The following is a 21,759-nucleotide window of genomic DNA, read 5'->3' on the forward strand; positions in this document are numbered from 1 at the left end:
AAAGAATATTTTATTTCAGGACATAGGTTAAATTGTGCAATTTCCTGCCATGTGCTTACATCAGTGAAAACAAAGGGACTAAAACCCTGGATTTAACATGGTCCTTGCAAGGCCAAAAAATAAAGCTGTGCAACCCACACTAGAATTAATCCATTTAACATCCATACTATAAAGCCCAGGGAGATGCATCTTGCTCAATTGATTTTTAAAGGAAGAGCTAACCAGGCTTTGTCAGGTCCTTTGATGTGTGAAACACAAACATGCAAGCACGGCTGCTAATATTTTCTTACCTGACCATCTGCTTATACAAATGTATTAAATCAGCAGTGGCCAAAGTGCAGCCTGCAAGCTGAGAGTTCTACAGTGAAGCTGGCTGCGTTCCTGATGCTTAATCTTGATGTTCAGCCCATGGAAACCATAGGTCCCTGGTAGGGTGACCAGAAAGCAGGTATGAAAAGTCGGGACGGGGGTCAAGGGTAATAGGGGCCCATATAAAAAAAACCCCAAATATCAGGACTGTCCCTATAAAATTGGGACATCTGGTCACCCTAGTCCCTGCAGACAATATCATCCATCCAATGCTGGAACCTGCGGGCTTCCCATGCAGCACCTCTCTAATAAAGATACTGTGGCTGTAATCTACTCCCTTTTATGCAATCTTGTTGTAGCCCTCAGGTTTCTGGATAACTGCCAATCCAGTCTTGAGTAAAGGTGCTCCTGTAGCAAGTCAGATGTATGGGGGAGATTTTCAGAGGCACAAAGGGGAGTTAGGAGCCCAACTCCCACCGACTGTCAATGAGAGTTGGGTACCTAACTCCCCTTTGCGCTTTTTAAATCTTCCCCTAAAATTGCAAAACAAGTAGGAATAGCTCACTGCTCCCAAAGACCAGAACGGCTCTGTCAGAGCTGGAAATTCATTTGAGCCACTTATCCATTTTTTGCTGTGACCTATAGTTACACCCCTGAGACAGGCTATCAGGAGATAGTGACTTCAATAAGATCCAGATCCGGCAAATCCAATACATATAGGATTTCAGTTGACTTCAGCAGGAATTCCACATGCATCAGCTTTGCGAGATTAGGCCCCAAAAGTCTTCTTCAATCTTTTCACAGCTTGATTCACTCTCAGCCCTTCACGACAGTGCCAGCTCAGCTGTGGATCTCATTATGGGCCTGGGTCAGGAAGGCACTTTAGCACATGCTGGTATATTGCACATAGGGACAATTTCTTATATCAGGACTCACAGTCATCATGCTAGATTATTAAATTCTCTACTTCTTGGGCTTCTCTGGAAATTGATCCAGAAACTGCAGTAGTTGCAGAATGCAGTTGCCTGCTTACTCCTTAATATAAGTGTCTGGGTGTGGCAACTGCCCTCTATGAAATGCACTGGCTGCCACAAGCTTATTATTGATATATAAAACCCAAATCTAGGAGAAAGATTTTGTGAACCCATCTATCACCCTAAGATACCCCCAAAGCAATTCAGATTGACTGGTTTATCCTTTCTTGCCATTCCCAAGTATAATGGACAACTAGTTAACCAGTTAGAGACAATGTCTTCTCACTGTTAGGGCCTATCTCACTCATGAAACTCTCTCCCCCAGGATGGCTATCAGAATCACACTGTGGGTGTCTTCACAATTTGCTTGAAGTCTTCTTGATTAGGTAAATTTAATTATAACCAGTTAGCATCCCCTAGTACCATCTGCTCTTCTGAAGCAGTGTTGTGTAGCATTGGGAATGGGGAGTCTAGAAGACTTGGTCACTTTTCCCAGCTCTGTCAGGAAAAAACCTTGAGCAAATCATGCAGGCCAAAATTAAGTCCATATTTAGACACCTAAATGAGCAACCTGATTTTCAAAGTTGCTGAACAAACTCAGCTTTTGTTGACAAAGCTCTTTTAAGCAATGAACTCTAACAAGGTACAGCACACAAAGCATCCTGGTAAGATAAACAATATGCACCTTGCAAGCTGCTATTGCTTATTTATGAAAAAGATATTATTCTCTTCCATGAATTTACAGATGACAAGTGAGATGCTTGAGCTCAGCTTGCAATTACTGCATTCCATTTTCTTCCCCTTTATACAAAGCAGACCATACTACTGCTCCCAAGCCAGACATGGCTCACAATCTGGTGAAATAGGCTGCTTATGGCTGGAGGAGATGCATCAAACACGTATGCACCCTTCCTTTATGTTCAGATGTGGGAGGAGGGAACAGAAAAGAGAGAGATAGCCAGAGAAATAAGGATCACAGTAAAAGGAAAGAGTAGGCATGAGAAAGGAAGAATGAAACAGAAGGAGAGAATACTATAAAAATGAGGGAACAGAAGGGAAGTAACAAAAAAGAGGAAAAAGGAGAGAACATTGGAAACAGAGAAGGAAAAAGAACAGGAGTACTTGTGGCACCTTTTCTTTTTGCGGATACAGACTAACACGGCTGCTATTCAGAGAAGGAAAAGATATGTACAAAAAGAAAAGGGGGGAGAGAGAAAGAGGAGGTACTGAAAGAAAGCAGAACACTACAGAGAAAAAAAAATCTATTGAAAAACAATTCAATCTATGCTAGGTAATGACATGTATTTTTGAAAGCTGTATGTGGGTGTGAGAATCATTGGACAGTCTTTGTTGTCTTTTCTTCTTTCTTCATTCCATGTTTGTCGTCCTCCTTTCCAAGGAAGTGAAGGTGTTAGTGAGTGCCCACCAGGGGCCTGAGCATCCTGTCAGTTGGCTTCAGTGGGAGTGGTCTATGCAACTGGTGGCTTGATGCCTGGGCCCCAGACATTTTGCAAATGCTTTAATAAAACCAGATCTGTTTGCGGGTTGGGGAACATTCTGCTCCGGATGAAGGCACAATGCTCTCGCTCAGAGCTGTCCGCTTTTACAACTACACTATATGTTTTCATATGTAAGGCATTCTTCATCCTGTCACCAGGAAGCCTGCTGCCAATCTGCCTGTGACACTCCTGACGTGTGTTCCTGCCACTCAGCTCCCTGGGTATGCTCAGTAGGATCATCCTGCTGTCATTAGTGGAGACCTCATACCACCTTCCTGAAGTAATGCATATGCGCAAAGCAGCAAAGAGTTCCTGTTGCTGTGGGAACCATAACACTGAATTTCCTGGCTTTTGTACAATCGAAATCAGAATGTTAGAGTTCAAGCCTATTTCTAATGGCCACATGGTAGGACTCTAAGTTAAATGAAACCTCACAGATACTATCTTTTACAAATCCATAAGCAATGCACAGAATTTAATGAAATGTAGCAGTTTCATTTTGAGTTTTGCCTTTTCTCCTTTGGTTTATATTAAGTTGAAAATTCAAATCAAGTTCTGTGAAATCCACACAGTCTGAACCCAGCAAGTTTCTTCCCGCTCCATAACAAAGGAAGAGTAGCAAAATCACTTTCAATTTTGTTTAGGTAACTTTTTATGTTTTTTGGTTTTTTTTGTTACATATAACTGTTTGGGTCTTTAAATGGAAGAATACATAGCTAAGCTGGCATAGGAAGTGTAGTGTAGACATAGCCATAGTGGCTATATCAAATCCTTTAGTGTATTGAGAGGCTTGTAAAACAGATTGCTAGATGAAAGCAAGGATTAAGAGGTAGCAATGGGCCATCAGGCTAGAAACCTGAATTACATCCATTAAGATAGACTTGAATAGGCAGATGTGTAAGTAACAGCAGTCCAGGCATATAGCTCTCTTCAGTCAGAGAGCAGCAGTAATGAAAACTCCAAAACCACAGGGAGAGCTGCCATGCATGGTAAAGCCTCAGACCACCTGCTGCCCAAGGTCCTGAGCATATCTATGTCCATGTTGGGAGTTCACCCATCAAGGAAAGTCCTGCCGTGAAGGATAAAGCCACAAGTGAGAGGATGAAGTTGAGCCAGAAGGCAGTTGCATAGAGAGTGGCCTTGATCAAGGATAAAAACCACATAGGAAGAGAGTCACACATGTAAATATAAATACTCGCACACTTGTTGAACTGGGTGCTAAAAAGCTGTCAAAGTGGATGGAGAACATCCAAAATAAAGTTAATGTGGAAGGATTTCAAATTTTGTTGACCTGCTCCCCAGGTCCTACACTGGGTTTCCATATGTCCCCAGCAGTGAAATTTAATGTTTGTTAACTAGTGGAAGGATGTGGCTTTTGTCACCAGAAGAACAGACAGTGTCAAACAAAAAACTGTTTACAAGAACCCCCCTTCTTGTGAAATGTGGTGCTGCTGTTGAAATCAGAGATAAACAAAATCACACTACTTAGCTAAAACGCCTGTCTAGACAGGGAAAGAAAAAAGCAAATGCAAAGGCTGTAAGTTACCAACCATTGTGAAAGAGAAAAAAAGCTATGTTACACATACGCAAAAGGCACTAACAACAAGATCCAGTTCAATGTCAAGATAACTGAACATCACCTGTATTACACCACAAAATCAGATGTTCTAGCCAAAGGGAGGTTATGGGGGTCAAATCTTCTTAATCCTAAAAAAGACAAGAAAGAAGAGCACAAATAGCTTATGAAATCAGTAAAACAACCAACCAAATGGGTCTTGGTTTTGAGACTATGTAAAATACATACACTAAGGCCTTGCCTACTTGGATATAATTTCCTAGAATAGTATAGAGGAATATCTATCTTGCTATAGCTAGTCCAATATAATTTATCTATTTCAGAATAATTCCTTCATACGGATACTCTATTCTGGAACAATATTATTTCAGAATAATTACTCCTTTTCCAAAGCAGAGTGATTATTCCAGAATAAATTCATTTTTATTTTGAAATAGAGTGTCCATACAGGGGAATTATTCCAGAATAGTTATTCCACTGTAGCTCTGCCAGTCAATTTCCCCGTGTAGCCAAGACCTTTGATACCATGGCTATGGTTAAGGTGTGGGAACCTAATTAGAAGAGAATACATACATTCAGATAAATTCCACCATTGGCATTACCAGTTTAGAATAAATTGCACCTGTTTACTTGAGCAGTGAATTTGACCCACTTGTCTTGGTGCTAAGTTTTAAATTTGTATAAATGTTTATGGCCAATTTCTAAATCCCCTAGAACAACCTTTACAATGGAGACCCTGGTTGACTTAATGCTGAAGCTCTATTTCAAAATTTCCCTGCCATGTGTCTTGTTACTGCTGATGATTTGGTGCTTTTTGTGGAGGAAGGGAGAAGGAGATCCAGGGAGGGGTGGAACCATAGAACTTTAGGTGAACTCAGAGAACATATGCACTATGCCTCTGGCCTATTGTCTGGCAAGAATTTATTTTCAAAAGAGAGAGGATGTTCTTTTGGATAAGACAGATGACTGGGAGTCTAGAGTTCTGGGTTCTATCCCCAGTTCTGTCACAGACAGCCTAAGTAATTTTGTGCAAGACAGTTAAACTCTTTATGCCTCGTTTTCCCCATTTGCAAAATAGGAATGATACTTCTCTACCCTAGAGCTGTGTGGTGAAACTGAATTCATTAACATGTGCAAAGTGCTTTGAGAGCCTTGGACATAACAGTGCTATTATGTAACTTATTAATATAAGTTTAATTAATTACTATCAATATCTAACTTATTTTTGATTGATCTATCTTAGAGTTTTGCACTGCTGACCACCACCATAATATCTGAGCAGTTTCCACTTAATTAGATTGGAAATTGTGAAGTCTTTAGTGGCCTTCATGGACTCTCTGCTCTTTTCTGCCATCTCAGTAGTGGAAAGCTCTTCTGGGGGCATTTTTCTGAGGGGGAGAGAGGAGAAAGGTAGGTTGTTATTGTGAATTATGGAAGCACAAAACAGTAAAATAGCTAGTAAATGTTGAGTTACATTATTATAATGCTATAATTTATAAATGGCCAAGTGGTTAGAAAAACTTCCATTCCTTTTCATTCCTTGTCTGAGATCTTGTAACAAGATTCAGCACAGTGTAAAGTTTTTATAGCTAAGCTATAAATGCTTAAAACAAAGAGACCTAAGCCATTACTGGTGTAATGCTACTGACTTCACTGATGTTATACAAGGGGTAAATTTGCTTCAAGGTGTTTTAAAGGAAATGCTGGCAGACTCCCAACTCCCATACAAAGTGTTTTGCTGCCCAAGACAAATTGGAAAAATACAACTCCTTACCCAGCCCATGGTTACTCAAAGAATAAAACCACTTAGCATTCTGCTGCTGTAAGATGACAGTCTCCTAGCTGCCATGATAGCAGTGCTAATGGGCACCATTATGAAAAAGGAAGATGTAGTGAAGGACAAATAATAGCAACATGTCCCAAAGGTACTATTATATAGGACTTTCCTCACAAGTAATCATGATCACCCCAATGTTACTAATGGAAAAACAAGAACATATAAGTTGTGGAGAGTGATGACCCATTAAAGAGGAAATGGACAGTTTGGAGCCACGCTGCCCCAAAATTAAGGGGTGTCTGGATCCAAGCTTTGACTTGGGACCATCTCTAATTAAGAGATTTATGCAGATTACATATGCAGAGTATGCAGTCAGTAAAGAACCAAGACAGAACCAAGTCTCCTGACTCCCAGTATTTTGCTTTAAATATATCTTAATCTACAGATATCAGTGTACAGTGTAATGATTACACAACTGCACCTTTATTTACTTAACTTTATTTTAGCTCACGTACAGGGATTAAATTTACGTGGAAGGTATGTGGCAAGCACATACGTATATCCAGCAATTATCATAAGAGTTAGAAGTCGGGGAACAGCCCTCTTTCCTCTGCTAAAAGTGGAGTGTAGCCCTCCCTCTTCACCCTGACTTGAGAAGAGGTCCCCCACAGCTACTTCTCCTTGGCTGGAGCAAAGAAAGCTCCCCGTCTTGTTTCAATCTGTTTTAACCACTGAGTAGCTGGGAGCAGACTTAATCCCTATGTACACTGCAGTGGTGGTTCAGGAGATCCAGCCTCTGGGTATGTCTACACTACCCGCGATCGATCTATCGGGGATTGATTTATCGTGTGTAGTGTAGACATGATAAATTGATCCCCGATCGCTCTCCTGTCGACTGCTGAACTCCAGCAGTGTGAGAGGCGGAAGCAAAGTTGACAAGGGAGCCGTGGCCATTGATCCAGCGCCGCGAGGACGCGAAGTAAGTAATTTTAATTCGATCTAAGATACGTTGACTTCAGCTATGCTATTCTCGTAGCTGAAGTTGTGTATCTTAAATCGATTCTCCCCCCTCCCCCCAGTGTAGACCAGGCCTTAGTTCCACATTCACTCCCCTGTGCTTCCCAGTTTTGTCTCCACATCTCTCTTCCTTTCCACTTTGGTTTATCCTCCTCCTGGTTAGCCCTTAGTTTGTCTTCTCCCAAGCCAGACTGACAGTGTCCCATTGTGCTCTAACAACTGAGGGCTGCTCCTGCTGCACCTGTGATCAACATTCTCCATTCCTGAAGTATGTGGTAAAGTAGGGCTCAGAGCTCTGACCTGGAGAGCTATCCCCACTATCTGGCTCCTAACTGTGCCCACGTGGGCAGAACCAGGGTGCTGGTCAGAGACACTATAGGAGAGGTGGGGATTCAGAAAGCAGTGCTTTCATACCATGGGACAACTTATTTAATTGTGGACTGCCCCCAGACAATTAGGAACATGTTCCCCTTCCACACAAAATTACACAGAAAAGAATAAGACTCATCAACCCCCTCCCAATATAGATATATTACTATGTGTGTACCATTCTAAGCTGTTTTTAACTAATATGGCCATCTTCCAGATGAAAAATTCACGTGGGAAAAGCTGCTACTGTGTTCACTAGGAAGCTTCAAAGCAGGAGCAGGACTTCAGAGAGGCCACTCACGCTTCATCAAACGGCCCAGCAAAAGGCTGAGGGGCATTTGTTAAAGTGCCCTTCTTCAATGAGAAGTACAGCTAAGCGGGGGCACAATGATACACATCAGAGGCAAACCTCAAGTTGACACCCATAAGCAAAATGTAACGTCCTGAATTAGAAACTGGCCAGCACACGTGTCATGGAATCCTAATAACAAGAACCATGCAGGGTCTGTAAGAGCTGCCAGTTATCTGAACTTAGATTTTCTGCCTCAGTCTGGAAAATGCAGCCCCTCTAGCAGCACCGCATCCCTTGACAGCATAGCATGACATTCACAACACAGCCTCAGAGGGAAGAGTGCCCCCTACTGACTCACAAGCACCCCTGCTTAGAGCATGGCTGGTTTTCTTTGCTCCCATGACTGTTGGGAGATGCCAAAATGGCATAATTGGAGCAGGCCCCAGGCTGCGCTTTATAGTGAGAACTCCAGCTCTCGGCCACAGCAGGTTTGCCTGTGGCATCAGAATCCTGAGCACTCTCAGTGGCAGAGAGAGGTGGCTTTGAAGTAAGCTCTCAGGAAGCAAATGCCTTATGAATCTGGTTCCTAAAGGCTGTGTCTGCAGATGTGATAATCCTGGTGGGGAAATCTTAATAAATTTGGACGGAGATTGCAACTGTCTCATAGACTAATACATTCCAAGGCCAGAAAGGATTATTGTGATCATTTAGTCTGACCTCCTGTAACATAGGCCATAGAACTTCTCCAAAATAATTCCTGTTTGAACTGCACCATATCTTTTAGAAAAACATCCACTATTGATTTAAAAACCGCCAGTGATGGATGAACCACAACACTTGGTAAATTGTTCAAATGGTTAATTACTCTGTTAAAAATTTACACTTTATTTCCAGTGTGAATTTATCTTGCTTCAACTTCTGGATATTGGATTGTATTACTGTATACATTTATTTGTCTGTTAGACGGAAGAGCCCATTATCAAATGTTTGTTCTTCATGTAGGTACTTACAAAATATGATCAAGTCATCCCTTAACCTTCTGTTTGTTAAGCTAAATAGATTGTGCTCCTTGCGTCTTTCATATAAGGCATGTTTTCTAGTCCCATAATAATTTTTGTGGCTCTTCTCTGAACCTGCTTCATTGTATCAACATCCTTCCTGAATTGGGGATACCAGCACTGGACACAATATTCCAGTTGCAGTCACACCAGTGCCAAATACAGAGGTAGATTCCCCTGTTTATGTACCCACGGATAATATTAGTCCTTTTGGCCAGCACGTGGCATTGGGAGCTCATGTTCAGCTGATTATCCACTATGACCCCCAAATCTTTTTCAGATTCACTGCTTCCAACATAGAATCCCCCATCCAGTAAGTGTGGCCTGCATTCTTTGTTCCTACATTGTGTATGATTTCACATTTGGTACTATTAAAATGCATGTTATTTGCTTGTGTCCATTTTACCAAACAAATCAGATTATTCATTATCAGTGACCTTTCAGCTTACTTACACACAACCCTAGTCTTTGTGTCATCTGCAAACTTTATCAGTGATGATTTTATATTTTTTTCAGCATACAGCCAAGAACTAATCCTTGCAGGATCCCACTAGAAACACACACCATTGATGGCTCAGAGCTGTCCGCTTTTACAACTACACTATATGTTTTCATATGTAAGGCATTCTTCATCCTGGCTTCTGGCTTTGATCAGCCACCGCCACCATGCGCCAGCCTGCACGGACATCCTATCACCAGGTCAAATGCCTTACAGATGACTAAGAGTATTATATCAACATTATTACTTTTATGATTTTTATCAATCAAAATTCTAATCTTGTAAAAAAATGATACCTAGTTTGGGAAGATGTATTTTCCATAAACCCATGTTGACTGGCTTCACTTATATTACCATCCTTTAATTCTTTATTAATCTAGTCCCATATCAGCCACTCCATTATTTTGTCGAGGACTGATGTCAGGCTGACAGACCTATACATTACCCAGGTTGTCCCACTTACCCTTTTAAAATACTGGCATAACATTCGTTTTCTTTCATTCTTCTCAAACGTCCCCAGTGTTCCAAGAGTTATTGAAAATTAACAGTATTGGTCCAGGGCGTGCTTCAGTCAGCTCTTCTAAAACTCAGGATGTAAGTTATCTGCTGATTGAAGTATGTCTAACTTTAATAGCCACTACTGTTGAACATCCTCTTGAGTCACTGTTGGGAGTGGAAAGTGCTTAATCACCACGGTAAATCTGGACATCCTCTTTTTCTCCCTAATACGGAACAGAACTATTTACTGAACTCTTTTACCTCTTCCAAATGTTCTCGACACTGCTACCATTTCAGCGTTGTGAAAACAAGGAGTAACAAGAAATACATGAGGGGGAGGGGGAGAGGGAGACACAGGAGGAGTGGCAGGGGGCCATAGGGAGTGGGGGGGGAAGGGGGACAGAGAGGGCAGCACAGACTCGGGGGCGCAGGGGGAGCGAGCACCAGGCGGGCCGTGGGGACGGGGAGGGCAGAGGGGCTGCGAGCGGACAGCGCGGCCTGGGGAGGGCACTGAGAAGTGGGCCGCGGGGAGCGCTCAGATGAGGGGGGCGGTGCAGGCGCACAGAGTGGCGCCAAGCGGGGCGGGCAGGCACCAGCTCTGACACGCGGGCGGGCAATGGCCGCGCTCGGCCCGGACGCGGAGCCGCTGCTGTGGGCTGGGCGCATGCGCGGCTCCAGGTACTTGTTGCTTTGACTTTGTTACTTTTGGGCTCCGGACGCTGCCCCGACCCTGGGCAGGAGGAACTCGCCGGAGCGGCCGGAGGCAGCGGACAGACGCCGCTGCAGGTAATGAGGCTGCGGCTGGGAAGCTCCCGGGGCTGCCATGTCCTGTGCTGGGAGCTGCCAGCTGGAGCCCAGCTCCAGCCTCCAGGTAGGGGGCGGTCCCGTCCCGTCGAGGGGCGGCTTCCGACCTTGAGAGCCGCGGGAGGCGCCCCCCAAGCTTACGGGCGGGAGACCCACTGAGCGCCCTCCAGGCCCCTAAGCACCCGCGGACCTGGCCGCGGTGCGGTGTCCGTGCAGGCTGGCGCGTGGTGGCGGTGGCTGATCAAAGCCAGAAGAGTTTTTCTGCAGTTCCTGCTTGAGACCCAGGGCCAGCCGCTCCCCAGGCCCTGTTCCTGGTTGTTACCAGCCGCCCAGTACGTGTGCTCAGAGCCCACCATGCCTTGCTTGGCCCCTCTTCCCGGCCCAGGGGGAGCCGCTGGGGGATGGTGGCCCTCTCTCCACTGTATTGTGCAGATCGGGAGCAAAGGAGCCAGTGGACACAGTATGGGGTTAGGGGCTAGGAATCCCTGAGCACTAATCTGGCTCTGCCTGGACCTGCTTTGTGAGCTTGAGCAAGACCTTTCACCTCCCTGTAGTCTCTGTTTTCCTATCTGTAAAATGGGGACAGTAATACTTCCCTACCTCCTGGGAGTGTTGTGTAGATTAACTGGTCAACATAGAACACTTCAGAGAAGCTCTTGTATGGCTCTTCAGTATTATCAGTGTACAATGTGTGTGTGCGCGCACACCATTTTAACAAGCTTTTTTCGTGAAATTCTGTGGCTCTCAAGTTGTGTATGTACAATGAGCCATTTTTGTTGAAGTCAGTCTGTGGGTATATTCCTATTCCCTATATGGGAAATAAAGCCCCTGAAAACTACAAATACTTCTAGCTAGGCAGATACCAAATTTGCTATTCTTCTGCTGCTGCTTCTGGGCATGCACTAGGGAGTTTGTTTTTTTCCATTGCTGCTGAATTCCACCAACAACCAGCTCCAGGTCATCTGCCAAGGCAGGTAAAGGTAGCTGTATTAGTTGCAGGATGTTAGAGACGCTAGGTGAGTAAGGTAATATCTTTTATTGGGCCAACTTCTCTTGGTGAGAGAGACAAACTTTCAAGCCACACAAAGCTCTTCTTCAGGTCAGCGCTGTGTGTCTCACCAACAGAAGTTGGTCCAATATTACCTCACCCACTTTGTCTCTCTTGGGCAGGTAAAAGCATAAGGAAATATTAGCAATGTGTTTTTATTTTTTTTGATTCACAGAAAAATGTATGCAAATATACATACTTTTGGTTGCTTATGCATCCACTCATCATGGCAGAAAACTTGGGCTCTCCTGGTAAAAACACAGCATATTGGACTTGGCTGATTGGCTACAAATCTGGCTCCCTACTGCCCTCTGCAGGAGATAGTCTCAGTGGGCTTGTCTTCATTGCTAAGTTGATTGGAGTTGCATTGGCCCCAGCTCGAGGCCCAGCCACACACAAACCTTTACCTTGAATATAGCGGTGCTTTTGACTCAAGTTGACTGGCTTAGCAGAAGGCATAGGCTAGTGTTCAAGTTAGTGCAATTTGTCAGCTGCTAACATGACCGCTCTGTAGTGTGGATCCAGGCTAGCTCCCCTTGAGTGTTAGTAGTTCCCCAGTGCCTCCCCACAATACACCCTGTGCCCAGAAAGGACAGACAAGTTCTCCCACAATTCACTGGGGCTTAAGTGCTTAGGCTTACTTGCAGCTTGGGGCAGAGCCAGTCCTGTCAGTCACCAGCTGCAAGGGAATGCCCCGCCCCCTGCAGTTCCCTCCAGTTTTCTGTCTCCACAGAGGTTGGCAGGAGGCCTCTCCAGCCCTCCCTGCTCTGGCTTTTCAGAGGAAGCCTCCACCCTTCTGTTTCTAATTGCTGGCGAGCCATTCGGATCCGGAACTGCCCATCAAATCCCCAGCCGCGACCGGGGCTGTGTTTGCCTTGTGGGGAGATTGTCCCCTCGGCTTCGCTTTCCCTGCTGAGGCGTTGGAGTAGCTGGTGCCCCGACAGGCTTCGGGCAGAGAGCTAGGCCGAGAAAGCCAGAGGCAAAAATAAAGGTCTGTGTCTCCTGCTGCCCGCCCCTTAGAGAGTGTCCCCTTTGGAGCTCACCCAGCTCCATGGTCAGAGGGCAGTTTTCCCCTCACTGTGCAGGTTGTGTGGGGTTGTCTCAGCCCCTGCTTCCTGGGGTAGGAAAGGAGAGGCTGATTTTGCTGGGGAAGGTGCAGGCACCATCTCAGTAGCCCATTCCTGACGGGATTGCCTTGCCTGGGCAGAAAAGGAGGCAGGCAGGACTGGAGAAGCTAGCAAAAGGTGCAAAAACCCTGCAGCTCTCCGGAGAAGTACTTCAGAGCCGCTGCTGCCAGCCCTCTCTCTCTAGAACCCAGTGGACTCAGGCTCTGACAGATCAACAGACCCAGCAGAGATTCCCAGTGAAAATATGGTGCAGCTGTAACCCAATGGAATTCCTGTGGGCAATGCCACTATATTTGCCATCTCCATTGGTCTTTCTGCTAGCTACTGTTTCCAGACAGGCAAGTTTTCCAGTATGGTTGCCATCTGTGACGAGACCTAGTATCGTATTTTAATTTAGACAGGTAGTCTTCACAGTTGCCGTAGCACTCATTCCCAAAATAAATTTAAAAAATGCCCTAACTTCCTTCTGTCTAGCAGCAAATCCCAATTTGTAGGAGCATGGACAATCTCATGGCAGAAAACTCATGTTTCCTGTGATGAGACCAGCTAGATGGCTACCTTACAATTTTTTAACATAATTTCAAATGTAAAATAATGTACAAATTAAAAATCTGAATAAATGCATTAAGCTATATAGCTGCTTAAATAAATGTGTATAGATATAGTGTATCTTCCTGGTTAGTAAAAAAGTGGTATGTAATGTGGAGTAAAGGCTATATTTAGTTGCCTTGATTTAACATGATTTAATGGTTACCAGCCAATTAAAATCAGCCTTTCTTTAGAAAAATAACTAAACACTACAAATGCAAAACTGTTAAAACTGATTATTTAAGGTTTCTGGCTTGCTTATTTAAATCATGATTAAAATTAGTGATGTAAATCACTTGAATCACTTAAATCAATCCAGCCTGTTTCCTATGCCATGACAATGTTACACTCTGACTTGAATTCTTAAGGCTACTCAAGGCAACATTTATGTATTTGATGATCTGTAACAGAGGTAATCACGTCTCTCTCTGTTGAAAATGTCACTGCACTGTGATGGACTGAGGGCCTACAAACTCCAATAGAGAATTACTAGAAATAGGGCCTAAAAGTCACTTGTTCTGAAATGCTGTACATTTTACTGTCTGCATGACGGTATCTTGCAGACCATCTGTAGCTCATGGGTCAGGCGGTAGTACTGACGTTTAACGTTATAAGGGGGTACTGGGAGGCTCTGGGTATTGATAATGTGCTATAGAGCCTTTCACCTTTTGGCCACCAGTATAAATTCAGACCAGTTTGTAGTGACCTAAAAATCATTACAAGTTGAAGGTTATGAAAGGGACTATATGCAATGAATTTGGAGGTCCCCATCGAGGACCCTAGTGGACACAGTTGCACATTTTAAAAAAACCTCTGCTCATGCTGTATTTGCTCTATAGAGAACACTGAAGTCTTCTCCAAGATTGTTAAGCCAGGACCTTTCACCAGCACTAAACAAAGAAAAGGAAGAGGGGGGGAAAGAATAATTTCTGTTTGTTTCTTTCAGGATCCAGAGCAGTGTTTCCTTTGTCAAATCTGGGAAATACTTTTGTGAGAAGTATATGCTTGCAATCGGATGTACTGGATGTCACCGTCCTCAGCACGGGTTCAGAGACTTGCAATCTTTGCTCCCAAGAAATTGAGCTCTCTAGGGTGTATTCTCCCTATTAATTTGTCATTTACAGACACCTTCCATATGATATTCTTTTATTCCAAGTAATTGAGAGCTACTGGGAATCAAGTTTAGAAGATTTGAAAAGAAACTTTTAAAAACAGCAAACCCAGAAGTAAGTGAGCAATTTCTTCCACTTGTAAAGACACCTTTGTATGACTGGAATAATTTTGCCATTTTCGAGATGTTGCTTAGTTAACTGAGCAGTTTAATAATTCTACAAAAGTAGAGAACTCGGAAACATGCACAGTTCTTTCTTGTTAGATATCGCATATCTAACACTTTACCCTGTCAGCCAACAATCTCTAACTTCTTTAAAAACACTGATTAAACCTCACAACATGTCTGTTGTAGGTTTGTTTTGTGGCTTTTTGTGGAATTTATAGTCAGTTTTATTAAGTTCCAAGGCCTTTACATTTGATAAGTCTAAAATTCACAATTTCATATGTCCACGAGCCCTCAACAGGAGGCAAAGTCCTTCAAACCAACATAGATCATTGGAATAGCTAACTTCTTATATCACTCCAAGAACCAGGAATCAAAGCTCAAATACTTAGTAGTTTTAATATTCTAGATGGGAGAATAGCAGAATTTACACATTGGTCTCATGCAACCTTCCTTAGACTGCACTTGTATTTTAAGCATTTGAGCTTTGATGCCTCATCTCTAGGAGGCCTATGTTTTTGTTAGATGTTTAGAGTACATGGATAGAAATCCTGCACCAAAGAATATTTTGGTAACAGATGCTGCTCAGTGGAGTTATTGCGAAATCTTTTCTCAGTGGTCATTGGGGATGATGGTAAAATATTCATTCTGTATGAGCGGCAAAAACTTCTGTGGCACCTTATAGACTAACAAACATATTGGAGCCTGAGTTTTCGTGGGTGAATACCCACTTTGTTGGATGCATGTAGTGGAAATTTCCAAAGGCAGGTATAAATATGCAAGCAAGAATCAGGCTAGAGATAACGAGGTTAGTTCAATCAGGGAGGATGAAGCCCTTTTCTAGCAGTTGAGGTGTGAACACCAAGAGAGGAGAAACTGCTTTTGTAGTTGGCAAGCCATTCACAGTTTTTGTTTAATCCTGAGCTGATGGTGTCAAATTTGCAGATGAACTGAAGCTCAACAGTTTCTCTTTGCCGCTTTTACAGCTCCAGACTAACACGGCTACCCCTCTGATATTTGACATTCTGTATGAGGACACTTTTGAATCTTTCTGCACTGGGATGTTCCTGATTTGGACGCTTGTTCTGTTTGCACATTTCGCAAATATGGGTCTCCTGACCCATTAGGCAGGCTGTTAATGTGACTGCTCACTTCCTTTTTCAGGGGAGATACGAGATGATTCCTTTCCTGTTTCTGGATGTTGGACATTCCCGTCAGGTTTACTTCAGGAATAGCAATAGCTCTCACCAGGCAGATAAGACTTACTGCTACAGCACTGCACAGGGCAGTACTGTGCTCCAAGGAGTAACTTTTGGTGGAATCCCTACTGTCCTGCTGCTTGATGTTACTTGCTTTTTGGTAAGCTTTCTTTTTAACTCTTGCAGCTGTAATACTTCTGGCCTGTCCAGAAGCTTAGAGTTGTGTAGAAAGCAACAGAGAGTCCTGTGGCACCTTTAAGACTAGCAGATGTATTGAAGCATAAGCTTTCGCGGGTGAATACCCACTTCGTCAGACGCATGTAATGGACATTTCCAGAGGCAGGTATAAATATGCAGGCAAGAATCAGTCTTGTATTGTGTAGAATACTCTCGCTGTCTGATGGGGATTTAGGAAAGAGGGATTTGTTTCCCAGAATCTTTAGAACAGAAATATTTTAGGAGGTTGCTAGAGAGACAGAACTGCAAGCTAGCCTCATAAGTTTCATTTGTCCTGCTTTTTGCTCTTCTGAACCACCTTTCATCAGGGAACTCCAAAACACTTCACAAGTATTAATGAATTAAGCTTCACCATATCCATGTGATGGGATTCTGATGGATAGGCACAGAGGAGCTAAGGGACTTGCCACTGTTTATATACTTAGTCAATGGTAGTACCAGGAATAACACCGTAAGCTACTGGTTCTGTGCCTTAGCCACAAGAACATCCTTCCTCCCTATTCGTCATTCTTATGGGATGTGAGGGTCAGCTGGCATTTGAAAATTTCTCAAGAAATGAAAGCTAATGCTGAATACTGTTACTGTATTGAGGAAAAACTTCCTAATGGTGAGAAATACTAGATGGTGAAATAGTCTCCTAAAGGAAGCAGAAGGTGGAAATTCAATCACTTTAGACCCTTCAAATTGGAGTGTACAAAGCAGTGGAGAAAAAAATGTACAGAACAATCTGGACTAGAAGAAGGAGGAACAAGATGACAAGGCATGGTGCTAGAATTTCAAAGAGAGGCCTAAAATACAATTGGGAAGAAATTTCCTTGAACATCTACATATGATTTAATTTAAATCATAGTTTATTTACTGATTGCTAGTTCTTTTCTTTACTTCTTATTTTATAGCTTTTAAATTGCTAAAGTGGATATTTTGTCCCTGTTTAACTAGTTTCCTAATTGTTAGCAGAATTTCAGATTTTACCTAAAGGTTTTTTTTTTTCTGTTAAGAAATATACTTAAAATGCTCATCGGTGCTGAAAAAGTGACACTCAGGGCCTCATTGGCATCCTTACTATGAGAACAGCACAAAATTGAAACACACTGTTGATTGCAATACCCTGTAGGCTAGTGGTCACCAACTGGTCGATCGCGATCCACTAGGAGATCCTCTAGGATCAACCAGTCGACCGCCATCTCTGGTGGTGCAGCGTGGCTCCCGCTAAGGGAGGCTCCCTGCCTGCTTCGGCCTGACACCACTCCTGGAAGCGGCCAGTGTGGCCCTGGAGCTGGGGTCTCCCTCTGCACGCTGCTCCTGCCTGCAAGCACTGCCCCTGCAGCTCCTATTGGCTGGGAACGGGGAGCTGTGGCCAATGGGAGCGGCAAGGGTGGTGCTCGCAGAGGGGCAGCCTGCGGAGCCATGTGTCGTCGTCCCCCCCCGCACCCCTCCACAGGGGCGTGTTGCTCCCTTCTGGGAGCGGCTGGGGGCAGGCAGGGATCCTGCTTTAGCTTTGCTGTGCCACCAACTGGGAGCCACCCCAGGTAAGTGCTGCCAGGCAGGAGGCCGCACCTCAACCCCCAGCACCCTCCTGGAGCCAGCACCCCAAGCCCAATACTGCACCCCAACCCCTTGCCCCAGCCCTGAGCCACCTCCCAGAGCCAGCACCCTGAACCCCCTCCTACACCCTGACTCTTTGCTGCAGCCCGGAGCCCTCTCTTGCACACAAACTCCCTCCCAGAGCTTGCACCCCTCACCCCCTTCTGCACCCCAACCCTCTGCTCCAGGCTCGGCCCAGAGCCCCCTCCCACACTGCAAACCCCTCGGAGCCAGCCTAGAGCCTGCACCCCCTCCCGAACCCTAACCCCCTACCTCAGCCCAGTGAAAGTGAGTGAGGGTGGGGGAGTGCAAGCAACGGGGAGGGGGAATGATGGAGTGAGTGGGGTGGGGCTTTGGGGAAGGGGTGTGGCCTTGGGAAAGGGGTGGGGTAGATCCTGGGTTGCCCTTAAATTCAAAAAGTGATCTTGGGTGTAAAAAGGTTGGAGACCACTGCTGTAGGCTATTTGCTAACCAGCACCATCTCCCAATCTGTTGAACTTTCTCTATTCAAGAAAGCTTAAATACTTCAATCGGGCTGCGCTTCTCCATTAGGGTTTGCAGTGTGAAGTCAATGGGACTTGTGCTCCTAAGTCACTGGGGTGCTTTTGAAAATGTCGCCCATAGGTGCCAAAGTACTTTTGAAATTGTTGATATATTTTTCACAATAACATTTTGAATGTATTAGAAGTCTAAATAACTTTTTATTGTTAACACTGAAGGAGTTTTGAAGTGCCTGGTGTTATGCCACTAAAAAGTTTTAATAAAAATAAAATGTTAGCCCCTTATGCCACAAACACTTATGTACATGCTTAAGCACACGAATAATTCCACTGGAAATCAGTGAGACTAATTCATATGAGTAAAATTATGTTCCTGCTTAAATATTTGCAAAATCTGGGCCTTAACTTTCAATATTTTGTTTTTTGTTTATAGCAGTTTTGTAGAACTCAAATATGATACCCTACCAGCAGTAGCATTTTAAAAACAAACCAACCAATGTTACAATTCAATTTATTATGCATTTTAATCTAAAATTGCAATGGCAAAATTTTCTAAATTTAGTCTTATAAAACCTCACCCTGATTTAAATAAGTGGATTAAAAATAATAAAGTGATTTATATCACTCCACACTGGCTGTAATTTCTTTCATTTGTAATGGCATGTCTAATATTTATAAATATTTCCCAGATGATGACTGTTGGAAGTAGAGGAGGATGGGCTGAGGCAGAAACTTGTGGGTGCAAGTTCCACACTCTAGCATCCGTGTCCCCTGACCAAAAGCTGCTACCTACTTTGTCCTCACCATATTTCTGTTGGGCTAATCTGGTCAAGGATGAGGGGGGGGTCAGTGACTACAGTTCTTAATGCTTGAGCTGCATCACTTTGTGGCAGGCTGCACTTCCCCCCTCCTAAGCTAAGATCATTGCCGCTTGAAAAGACACAACAGTAGCCTGTTCCCAGCCAAGAAGGAGAGCTCCAGATCCCCTTTGGAACGTGGCAAAGTAGATTAGAACATCAATGAAGAGCTCTTTAGGTTTGACATAAAATACTGTTGTCCTTTCACCTCCTCCAAAGCAGGAGCATAACTTATGCTGACTGCATGCTGAGTTTCATTTAAGAGCCTCTGATAAGAAATAAGCAGCATTATAAGGGATTGTTTGGGAACAAGTTTTCCAGTGAAAGTTAATAGGAAGTGTGTTGAACACAGAGGATCAAATCCATCCCTGATGAAACTCCAGTGAAGGCTAAGGATATACACCAGGGATGAATTTGGCTACAATATCTTAAATAAACATAGTTTTAAGCCACCAGGAAAAGAAATTTAAAACCAGCAAACAGACTTGGTAATTGAGGTTCCTAGTAGTAAAGTGAGAATCAAGGAATCATCCAATTACTGAGTTTAGGAAACTGTACTGAAGAGTAGTCCAAACTGTGCTCATCTGAAGGCCGTGCTGGCAATTCTCTAGGAACCCAGAGGACACCCCTAACTTGTTTAAAATAAAACGCAGTGGAACAGCTAGTGGCTATCTTCATTTTCAGTATGGAGGCACAGTCCAATGTGCAATGCTGTGCCTGCAGGGCCAGTGCAACCTATGAGGCGACCTAGGCAGTCGCCTAGGGCGCTAGGATTTGGGGGGCGGCATTTTCTTCAGCAGTGACCACGGCGGCTGGATCTTTGGCCGCCCCGGTCACCGCCGACATTTAGGCGGAGGGAGCTGGGGCAAGGGGGCGCGGGGAGGGCCACCTGCAGCAAGTAAGGGGTGGGGCGGCACGCAGGGGAACTCCCCCCTGCCCCAGCTCACCCCTGCTCCACCTCCTCCCTGAGCACGCCGTTGCTGCTTCACTTCTCCTGCCTCCCAGGCTTGCAGTGCCAATCAGCTTAGGCACTGCAAGCCTGGGAGGCGGGAGAAGTGAAGCAGCGACGGCATGCTCGGGGAGGAGACGGAGCAGGGGTGAGCTGGGGCGGGGAGCTGCTGCATGGATCCCCAGGCCGGGGGGGGGAGCTGCCACGGGGGGGCGCCTCAGGGTGGAGGGGAGCTGCCGTGGGGGAGGTGCCTCGGGGTGGGGAGCTGCCACAGGGCTCGGGGAGGGGGTGGAGCAGAAGTGAGCTGGGCTGGGGAGCTGCTGCAGGGGGGGCGTTTCAGGGCGGAGGGGGGTAGGCCTCAGGGCGGGGTGGGGCAGGGAGCTGCTGCAGGGCTCGAGGACAGGGGAGGGTGCAAGGTGGAAGTTTCGCATAGGGCGCAAAACATCCTTGCACCGGCCCTGTGTGCATGGGTGCCAGTTTGGATCTGAAGTACTTAATCCTGGACTTGTAGTCCTTATTAAATAGGAAGGTGACTGTGAGCCACCCTGTAGAATTCTGTGCTGGCCATTGTTTGGGTACAGTTGACTGACACTTGACTTTTAAAACGCTGAGCCTTTGCTTTTGGGCTGCTTTCCATAGAGGACAGGGAGGTATCTTCTCCCTCCATGAACAACATTGCACAGTGAGCCAGGCACATTGTGGAGCATTTTTGCCTTTCTCCAGCTATCACTTATTTGCCTCTTGATGCCAGACTTGAAGGTCCAATGACCTGAACTCATCTGACAACTCCTGTGTTCCTCTGTTTGTGACAAAGACATTTGCAGACCTCTTTTAATAAGGACTCCATCTCTCATCTGATTGCTTCTCAGAGTTGTTTTTTTTAAAAGGTCTCTGTAAATCTATGAAATATGGCTTGTTTTCTAACTTGCATGGTCCTAATTGTTTGTCTTGCTACAAAGGAGTTAATTTAAGGGCAGGATTTAAAAAAGGCCTTGGTGATGGCTTTTATAGCCATAATAATGATTGTTATTATCTACACTGAAGGGGATGTAAGCAGATTTCAAACTTTACCTGCACAAGGTCTTGCTCCCACCACAACTATCTGCATCACTGTAAAACTTGCCATTATGAAGCATTCATCATACATTTGGGCACTGTTAAATAATAGTAATGGTCCATTATGAAAGTTTTAGCTTCTTCTGAAATATTTAGTTGTAACATACTGATTGTGTATGTATGCTACTGCCTGCCACTGGATTGTGTCAGAACTGTTCCTAGTCTGTCATAAGCATTAATACAAGTCTAGTTGAGAAATTTGTCTTTAGCTAAAACTTCAGGCCTGTGTTATGAGAGCAGGAGGACTGGAGTTCTAGGCCTGCTGACTCTGTAGTCCCAAACAAACTGGTTTGTGGCATTGTGGCCACTGGATCTCTTACACAGTATGGGTTAGTCCCAGAGATGGGATACCAGCTTTGATGGACCACTGGCTTAATCCGATACAGTAAAGTCTATGTTTCTAAGAAAGGTATTTTCAGTTTCAAAATTGAAATAAATGATTTTTATTTTTATTTTTATTTTCTAGATTTTAATATTAGCGTTTTCCATTATAAGGAAGCAATTCTGGGACTATGGTCGCCTTGCCTTGATATCGGAAACTGAAAGGTAAAATGATGCACAGTCAAGTCCCTTTGTTGAAACCAGTTGGTGGGTATAGAATTAAGT

At 44.4% G+C, this 21,759-nt stretch overlaps 1 protein-coding gene and 1 long non-coding RNA gene across 5 annotated transcripts in view; one reads left to right on the forward strand and one right to left on the reverse strand.

Moving 5' to 3' along the window:
- Positions 1–3,256: 3,256 nt before the first annotated feature.
- Positions 3,257–10,224, reverse strand: LOC123365859. The gene is made up of 4 exons (XR_006577796.1): positions 10,130–10,224; positions 9,834–10,033; positions 4,423–4,489; positions 3,257–3,851 (listed from the first exon to the last, which is right to left on the reverse strand). It is a non-coding gene; the product is annotated as an uncharacterized LOC123365859 (long non-coding RNA).
- A 232-nt stretch (positions 10,225–10,456) lies between these two features.
- The window catches only part of TMEM63A (transmembrane protein 63A), a 49,357-nt gene continuing 38,054 nt past the window's right edge, over positions 10,457–21,759 (forward strand). Inside the window, exons 1-4 of one of the 4 annotated variants that reach the window (XM_045008342.1) lie at positions 10,457–10,546; positions 14,382–14,661; positions 15,876–16,070; positions 21,620–21,699. In XM_045008342.1, the coding sequence (XP_044864277.1) occupies positions 15,888–16,070; positions 21,620–21,699 (263 nt within the window). In that variant the 5' untranslated portion in view covers positions 10,457–10,546; positions 14,382–14,661; positions 15,876–15,887. Of the gene's footprint in view, positions 10,740–12,383; positions 12,712–14,381; positions 14,662–15,875; positions 16,071–21,619; positions 21,700–21,759 lie in introns of those variants that run through there. The other 3 variants (XM_045008340.1, XM_045008341.1, XM_045008339.1) reach the window with 3 other exon arrangements.

This window comes from Mauremys mutica, chromosome 3 (genome assembly GCF_020497125.1).
Source record: "Mauremys mutica isolate MM-2020 ecotype Southern chromosome 3, ASM2049712v1, whole genome shotgun sequence".
NCBI classification, from domain to species: domain Eukaryota; kingdom Metazoa; phylum Chordata; order Testudines; family Geoemydidae; genus Mauremys; species Mauremys mutica.